The sequence below is a fragment of the Euprymna scolopes genome, chromosome 14, assembly GCF_053919585.1.
Source record: "Euprymna scolopes isolate OS-2025 chromosome 14, ASM5391958v1, whole genome shotgun sequence".
Taxonomy (NCBI): domain Eukaryota; kingdom Metazoa; phylum Mollusca; class Cephalopoda; order Sepiida; family Sepiolidae; genus Euprymna; species Euprymna scolopes.
Window position 1 is genome coordinate 7,568,030 of NC_136495.1, and position 9,184 is coordinate 7,577,213.

Genomic DNA, 9,184 nt, shown 5'->3' on the forward strand with positions numbered 1-9,184 from the left:
CCTTCTCAAGTACATGATATTATAAAAAACATAGACACCTCAAAAGCATGTGGACCTGATCTCATGCCGGCTGTGCTATTAAAAAAAAAAAAAAAAAAAAAAAAAAAAAAAAATGCTCCGCTGAGGTTGCTCTAGTTCTCTCTAAACTCTTTAACAAATGTCTTACCGAATCTTGCTTTCCTGACAGCTGGAATATTGCTTCTGTGGTACCAGTTTACAAAATCTCTGGCAAACGAACTGACTCATTAAATTATTGCGCAATTAATCCCCTCCCGCTTTTCGCCAAAATACTTGAGTCTTTAATTAATCAAGCTCTAGTCCACTATCTTACACCTGCTAAACTTTTGTTTCACCATCAATATGGATTTAGGCAAGCTTGTTCTACTGCAGATATTCTAACTGTAATCTCTGAACATATATACCAAGCACTGAATAAGACAGGGGCGGGAGGGGAGGGCAGTAGCCCTATATATATCTAAGGCTTTTGACAGGGTATGACACGATGGTCTTATGAAAATAAAATCTATGGTATTACTGGACGAATACTTAACATAATTAAATCCTTCTTAAAATAGAGAAGAATCCAGGTTGTCCTTGATGGGCGTACGTCGAAACAATATAATATAAATGCAGGTGTACCTCAGGGATCGATCCTTACCATATAAAATTGTCTCTGACATGGGTATATTTGCTGATGATATCACGCTCTATAGCAGGCATGTGTTTACTGATGTATTGGAAAATTCAAGATGGCGTCTGACTCCCTCTTTAACACGGTAAGTTTGGGAAAAGGTGTTATAAATAAAAAACTGTTAGAAACTCGCTCAATATACGTTACCGTGACATAGCTTGACATATATTTGGCAGGTTTTTAATAGTATTTTTTCTAGTTTTTTATTTATAACACCTTTTCCCATACTTACCGTATTAAAGAGGGAGTGAGGCGCCATCTTGAATTTTCCAATACATCGGTAAACACTATGTTTTTCGAGCTGAATAAACATGTTACATTGAATAAAAACCCGAAAAATATATCCAGTTTGGTAGAAAAGTAACTTATCTTGCCTTTGATAACATTTATTTGTTATATATTTGTTTTTTGACAACTTTTTCGAATCTATGTGTACAGTAATACAAACCCAAAAAAACTATACCAGTTCTATAATTGAATCTCCCTCCAAAAAATGAACGATAAACAAACCGGCAGCCGTGACCATAAAGTGAGTGCATTTCTTCATATCTTGGAAACTACTTGTTCCTTGGAATTTTAAAGGATTTTCCGAGGGTGGAAAGAAAGCCCCCCCCCCCAATTCGTGGCCACAAAGTGGGTGATTATTTTACGCTGTATTATTATAGAAAAGTGATCCCCCACTTTTTTAGAACTAACATTTCTTCATATCTTGGAAACTACTCGTTTGCCGTAATTTTAAACGTTATTTTCGTTTTCAGCGGCCCCGAAAACCTATAAGAGTGATACTTTTAAAGAAATTCTCGAGGGTGGAGTAATTCTTCATATTTACCTTTTTTTTTAATTGAATTGTTAGGTGAAAGTACAGAGTAGTTAGTTACAATACACCCTCCCTTCCCCATATTAAATAATAGGTTTCTAAATAATAGCGTTAAAAAATAGCTCGGGTCGTAAAGTGCAGGAGGACTGCAGGGCAGGAGTAGGTGGCAGGAGTACCTATAAAACTTAAAAGGTAACGCCGGATCGGAAAAAGAGCTCAAAATGAAAATAAATTCTCCGTTCAAAATAAGAAATGGGAGAAAAAAAAAAAAAAAGTTAAACGGGAGAAATTAATTAAATTGCATAAGCACCTGTTAAAAAACTATACAAGTAAAACAAATTATTTTTTTGCTTGTAAACTGGTTTATTAATTGTAGAAAACAAAAACAAACGGGAGAAAAAAGGAGCTCAAAATGAAAGAAAAATAAAACAAATTATTTTTACAATTGTAGCCATCCCATCCGTATTATAAGATTTGTGTGACGTCACTTCCAAGTAAACAAAGAAGTGCGGAGCGTCAGGATAACCACATACAGTGTTTACTGATGTATTGGAAAGTTCAAAATGGCGGCCGACTCTCTCTCTGAGACGGTAAGTTTGGGAAAAGAAATTATAAATAAAAAAACAGTCAAAATACTGTTAAAAACCCGCTGAATATATGTTGGCCTATGTCACGGTAACATATATTAAGCGAGTTTCTAACAGTATTTTGTCTGGTTTTTTATTTATAACTCATTTTCACAAACTTACCGCCTCAAAGAGAGAGTCGGCTGCCATTTTAGATTTTCCAATACATCGGTAAACACTATGTTTTTTGAGCTGAATAAACATGTTACATTAAATATAAACACTAAAAACATATCCAGTTGGGTAGAAAAGTAATTTATCTTGCCTTTGATGACATTTATTTGTTCTATATTTGTTTTGTGACAACTTTTTCGAATCTATGTGTACAGTAAAACAAACCCTAACTCACAAATCAACACGATAAAAACAGTTTCCGTTTCCCGTTTTAAAACTATTTTCCAGCTGTATTGACTTATGTCGCTAATAGTAACCATTGTCCTGGACAAATATAACATTTTTACTCTTAAACAAAATAAGAGACAAATGCCAGACATTTGGTATTTATGCAGAATATGAACGTGCTATTTATTCATTTATATTTTTTTAAGATAGGATTTTTAATTAATGGCAGACATGACTACTATCGTGACTCTTCGAAATTAAACTTAATTGTCGAAGAGAAAGTAATTTACGGCTAGAATTTAAGCTTAGACATATGTCGAGTATTAAGATTTGAGTGACTTAATCAAATGAAATGCACACTTTTCTCACGTGCTTTTGAAAAATTTGTATAAAATAAATATGGTACAAAAAAAAGTGACAATATTGTCAAAATAGAAATTACATTTTAAATTCTTGAACGATCCAAAAACATCGCTGTGGAATCTCCCCCATGAAAAGACACAAATTTTACGAAATAAACTCGAAGAGAAATTAAATCTTGCGAAAATAAAAGCATTAGAATGTGTTTTTTGTTGGGACAAAATGGCTACTTATTAGGGAGAAAACACATGTTTCGCTCCAACAATGAAAAGCCGACATCTGTGATTAAAACAAAATCAAGGTCAAAGTTTTCAGGTGAATCAGTTTAAGAAAATAACCTTAATCAACAAGAAAAATCATGAATTTAAAATTAAAACAAACACATTAACAAAAAAAAAAAAAAAATATATATAAGCAATTTTATGATTATCTGAAATTACTAAAACGGCTGCTGCTACTACTACTACTTCATTCAATGAAACCGGCATTTGGAATCCACGAGGAAGCGCTTCACACGATGGAGAAACAAAAAACCCCAGAAATATTGCAATTATCAAAGTTGTTTTTAGTTCAATATAATTATATATAAAATTGTTTTCGTTTATTTACCTGTTCAGGAACAGCTAAATCGATGAAGACGGGTATACTCATGATTTTAACTTTGGGAGAACCCAACTCAGAAAGGCCGCTTACGAAATTGAGTCACATTTTGTGTCATAAGGCCCCCTACGAAAATGTAAAACCAAACAAAAAGGTTACTAAATGTTACTAAAATTTGGATGAACGAATTATAACTTCTTCACAAAAATTATACATCATTGATATAAATATAAATATGTGCATAAAATAAACTGAAAAATATTTTCAAACACAGTAAAAAAATAAAAAAGTAGACGAGTTATCTACCCTTGCCAAACACAGTATTTGAAATTTTTGGTAAACTAATTTGGAGAGGAAACCATTATGACAACTTGAGTACTTTACGATGCTAAAATCCTTACGATATAAAAATACTTACGTGTGTCAAACCCACAACATGAATATATATATATATATATATATATATATATATATATATATATATATAGGGAATTATGACAGTTTTGTTTGTGAATGAAGGAGGAAAGTACAGTATCTGTTCTAATATTGTACTAACTTCATCTTTTCTATCCTCAGTTAGTGAAAGAAATATTTTTTTAGACTGAGACAATTTTAATTTTTACTCAATCTTTCCACCTTGTGTCACAATTTTTTTTTTTTTTTTAACTTTTTAAGTTGAAACAGATCATTTAGAGCAGGACAACAACAACAAATTGTTCACACGGTACTATTTGTAAGAAATGGATACCCAAAGAATGTCAGTTCTTATGAGGTTAGTTCCGGAAAAGGCCGAAACAGTTTACGATTTGAAAGCCACCTTCTTTTCTTTTTGTTTCTTCTTTTAGAAAGTTTTTATTAAAATTATTTAAATTTTTTTTTGAAATAGCCTCATATGCTAAGTATCATTAAAAAAAATTTTTTTTTTGGGGGGGGGGGGCTTTTAAATCGTAAAATTGCTTTGTACTGACTTGGAATTCTCCACCAATGAAAGGGCACTATAAGAACTGTGGAAGCCCTTTGACCCAAGCAGCAGAAACAGCAACAGAGGAAAAAGAACAGACCCAACAGCAGAAGGAGTAATCCACAATACTCGTAATGTGACATCAACTGCTGCTACTACTGGTTGAACTCTCTCTTCCCTCGTCAACCTATGATGAGCAGCAAAACCTTTTTTGTTTCTTTATAAACATTACTAAATAAATCTATTAGTGCTACAAACGTTTATTGTCTTCTGACAATGATTAAGATCTACAAAAAAAAAAAAAGAAAAAAAAAACAGAACCGCAACAGTTAACCAAGAACAGTAAACATATTAATCTTATATTCCCCCCCCCCCCAATATCTTTGTGTGCATATAAGTGTGAGTGGTAGGTCCAACACTCACAAAGACTGATACCAAAAATATCAATAATGAGGTGAACGTTAGTGAGACATATAGATCCAAATGCCAAATCAAAAGTCCGTTGAGGTCTCGATCATCATTATGCAATATTCTAATCACTTTGGTACCTTCTTATGGCGACCTGATCTGAACTCACAAGGGAAATTATCACTGGATCACTGGACAACCGTTTTAGTTCAGCTTGGTGATACAGCAGGTTCATCAACAGTTAATTGTTCTCTGGTCAGATGGGATAGTTCCCAGTACTAGCAAGTTACTTGGAAGGGTATTTGTTTCCTTTAGTGGAATCACCGACTGAGTGGGAGAGTTGAGATTGATAGGGGTCTTAGGTTTTTTAGTTGTGGTGATCGTGTTACTAGGTCATTCAAAGTAGGTTTTGGTGTTGAAGCGGCAGTTTGATAATGGAGCTTCATGTCAACATCAATCGTCAGGTTTGGGGCTGGCAGCTACACGGGGATATACTTGCGTAAGAATTTCCTGTTGTGGAGGATTACTCTTCTTGACCTGTCGGTCCTTACTGCGTATTGGTCAAATTGATGGACTTCGATGACAACACCAGTTCTATCTCATTTTAGTGCATGAGGTCCAACCTGGTTTTGGATGTGCACATAGTCCCCAACGATGAGTAGTGGTAGTTGCTGTGTATACTCTGATAGCCTCTCGGCACACCTCGTGTCTATTGTGCAGAACCTCTTCACGTGCTGTCCATGGATTATGCCAGGTTTCATGCGGTCTGTAGTAACCTGAGATGATGGATATGAAATTCGAAATGGGGTGACCAAAGATGCAAACGCCGGGGGAGAGTTTTGTGTCCCTGTCTGATGTATTTTTATACTGCAGCATTGCCTGTTGGAATGCGTCTGTATCAATGGTTCCAGTGTTATCCATAAGGAGATGTTTTGTTGTTTTAACACCAACTTACACTCTGCAGTTGCTGTGTGGGAATGCTACAGGCGATAATCTGTGGTGGACACCCCAATCAGTCAGGAACTGTCGAGTAGTGGTGGTGGTAAATTTGGGGCCCCCATCAGAAGCTAGCTTGGCTGGTATACCATAGGTCACAAAGGTACACATGAGGCAGGTGTTGTGGTTTTCACATTGTATGAGGGTGATTCCGAAAGTAAAGCTTCCTATTTTTTAACTAAAAAAGTTGAGTAGCTATGAAGACAGGAATAGTACTATTAAAATGAGCTCCAGAATTTATTTTTCTACATAGTCACCAGCATTCTTGATGCATTTTTCTCAGGAATTCAATGATGCATCTCTACTTCTGATGCCCATCCATAACAAGAGTTGTTTTCTTAGAGTATCACACTGTCAATATCTGTAACAGAGAGATGAAACTTTCAGGTCATGAATGCATAAGTTCAGTCATCATAACAATGACTGAGCACTTGGCACATTTGTCCAAACAAAACAGTAGGACGGTGGAGTCCCTAATGACAGGCCTTTTGGCCTGGCGCTAGGTAGAACAGAAAAGAAATAGGAATAGAACTGAAAAGCGTCCAGTCTTACAATATAGAAAGCATCCATCAAATAAAAAAACAACCAATGTTACTAGTTGATTCTTTAAAAGGATCTTCAATTTCAACTTGGCCAATTCACCGAATAAGCCACAAACTCTGTAGGCAAGATAATAACCCTAAGATTGTGTCTTGTTCCTATTTGTGTATTAAAATGTTATGTGTTGGACTGTATTGTATGTCACACACACACACACACACACACACGCACACGCACACACACATGCACGCACCCACACATGCACACACACGCACACACACACACAAAGAACAATTAAAAACCACAAGACGACAGCGAGAAAAAACAAGAAATAAACACACTTAATTACATGCACACAATATATATGTAAACATTGAATATACATTGTTACACTCTCCCACTACGTAACATATTCATTCTGGTGCCGTAATATCATACAGAAAACTGCTCCACCATGATATAATGTGTATCTTGTATAAAAATCAAGTGTTTTCTGAGAATTTCAACTGAAGTCAAATGAGAATGAGAGAAAATTTCACACAAATGTACTTTATGTGTCTGGAAGTGTTCTTAGATTGGTTTTCTATTGGAATGCTTCTGATAAGTATTGAAAATTTATAATAAAAAATGTTTGAGAATTTCAACAAATGAAAATGAAGGAAGAAAATAAAAATTGAAGTTGCCTCCGTTGATTCAAATGAGTCATTTTGCTGACCAATTAATTATATTTTGGGTTTGACAGAAGTAGACATATTATTCAGTCAGAGTTTGGTGACTAGCCCTACATTTAGTTATGGTCGACTTCCATTATCAGGTCTCTATCTGTAGCAATCACCATAACAAACTATTTTCTTTTGTGGATTAATGACCCCTTGCTGACTGATGTGGGCACACACTGACCAGTGAGCTACTAGGGCGCATTAATCCTATACGTCCCTTAAGGAACTGACTACCCCTGTCAGGAACTATCCAGCAGCCGACAGAGAGGAGCTTGGACCACCAAAGAAGACAGACCTCTCTCCTCTCACTCTCTGTCCACTGTATATATGTATACTGAAACTCGACCAACATGTAGTAATGTCTACCCACAAGTTACTATTTTTCTCTTTGACTGCAAAATTATTTTTCTTTAGTTACTTAGTATCCCTATTGATATTAGTAGATGTGACAGTCCTTTTTCTTATTTTTACCCATTAGGAGATTTCCTGCCTAAATATAAGATTTGTAGTATAAGTAGAAATAAAATATAAATACACATAAAAGAGTTACTAGCTTGTATAAGCTACTCTCTTTCTTTCTCCATTTGTTTACCTTATTTTTTTTTCTTTGTTTCTTTGACTTCTTTCTCTGTCTGTACTTAGTGAAAAGAGGATGCACTCAAATCAATGACTTGAACGCCCACACAAACATAAATAAAAATAATCACTGACACCAATGGATGTGTAGCAGCAGTTATTACAGGCAGCAACGTTGTGGTTTATGAGTTTGAATATCTTTGGTTTATAACCCCAGTGCTGAAAAGCATTCAACTTTTCTTCCAGCTTGACCAATCAGAGTCCATTTCTCAGGTGAGTTGAGCACGTGACAGCGTTAATAAAAAGGTTAAACGCTCGTTCCCCTTCTACTTAACTGATTGTGACTTTGATATTCCCATGAAACTTCCTCCTTCGATTCAACCCGCCTTGGGTGAGTGCCACTGGTTATATATATTAAAAACACAGCAACTTCCTCTTTCTTGGTTAGGATGCGGTACTAGCAACTACTCCACGTGACTCGGACCAATCCTGAACTTCTCTCTTGGGATGCAACAGAATTTTCCCAGGCTTTTGGCCCTGAGTTCAACTTTGTCAAGGAGAATCTATCAGTGTACATGAACTCTTTTCTCTTCCAAAAGAACTTTCTTTTTGTTTTCGTCCATATTCATGGTTATTCCTGTTATGAACACTCTTCTTATTCCCGTTCCTCTTCTACTTAATAAAGATAACCAACAAAGTTGTTTTTAAATGTTAGAATGAGACTTTTTCTCTTTCTATTCGACAGATGTGCTAGGTCTTCTAATTTTTAACAATCAAGAGATTTCCTACATAAATATAAAATTCATAGCAAAAGTAGGTACAATACGAACGGACGTCTCTACTTATAAATAAAAGGCACTTTTGTATGTATATGTGTGTGTACGTGTGTGTGTAAGTTCATTCCCTATGGACGCCAAAACAGCTGGGCCGATTTTTTAAAAATTTCACACAAATATACTTCATGTGTCTGGAAGCGTTCTTAAATTGGTTTTCTATTGGAATGCTTCTGATAAGTATTGAAAATTTATAATAAAAAAATAGGAACAGAACATGTACAAACATTCTCGCTAATTTCTTTGAGCCCCACCCCACAATTTGTTGCATGTTTTCCAAGCATAATTTAGAAAAAAAATATATACTGAAAAATCTTCCATAACTAAACAGTTTTTTACTGTTTTTATTATGTACATTACAAACAATTTATTTCATAGTATTTGGTAGGTCTTCTATTTTGATGAGGTTAAGGGGCCATGTGGTTTTGAAGGGTCTCAAGTTCAACTTGCACATTCAAGAGTGGAGAGAACTTGAATACCTACTAGACATTATCTATCTGTACAGGACAACCTGGGATGAAGATGTGTTTCATTACAAGTAAATCCTGACTAAATATTCAAATTCGCGACCCAAATAAAGATCCGCATTGGAATTCAGGAATGAGTAATGGTTATATTCAATCTGCTCTTTGAAAGCTTTGCCAAGACATAATCAAATCTTGTCCAAAATAATAGATAAGGGGTAAGCGGAAGGAAAAGTGGTGTGGCTACCGCC

The 9,184-nt window shown here is 35.2% G+C and overlaps 1 protein-coding gene across 1 annotated transcript in view; it reads right to left on the reverse strand.

Annotated features, from left to right (window-relative positions):
* Nucleotides 1-3,603, reverse strand: part of LOC145292863 (eukaryotic translation initiation factor 3 subunit M-like) — a 48,027-nt gene extending 44,424 nt beyond the window's left edge. Inside the window, exon 1 of the mRNA XM_080138972.1 lies at nt 3,446-3,603. Coding sequence (XP_079995098.1) covers nt 3,446-3,487 — 42 coding nt within the window. The 5' untranslated portion in view covers nt 3,488-3,603. The remainder of the gene's footprint in view (nt 1-3,445) is intronic.
* Nucleotides 3,604-9,184: the final 5,581 nt, after the last annotated feature.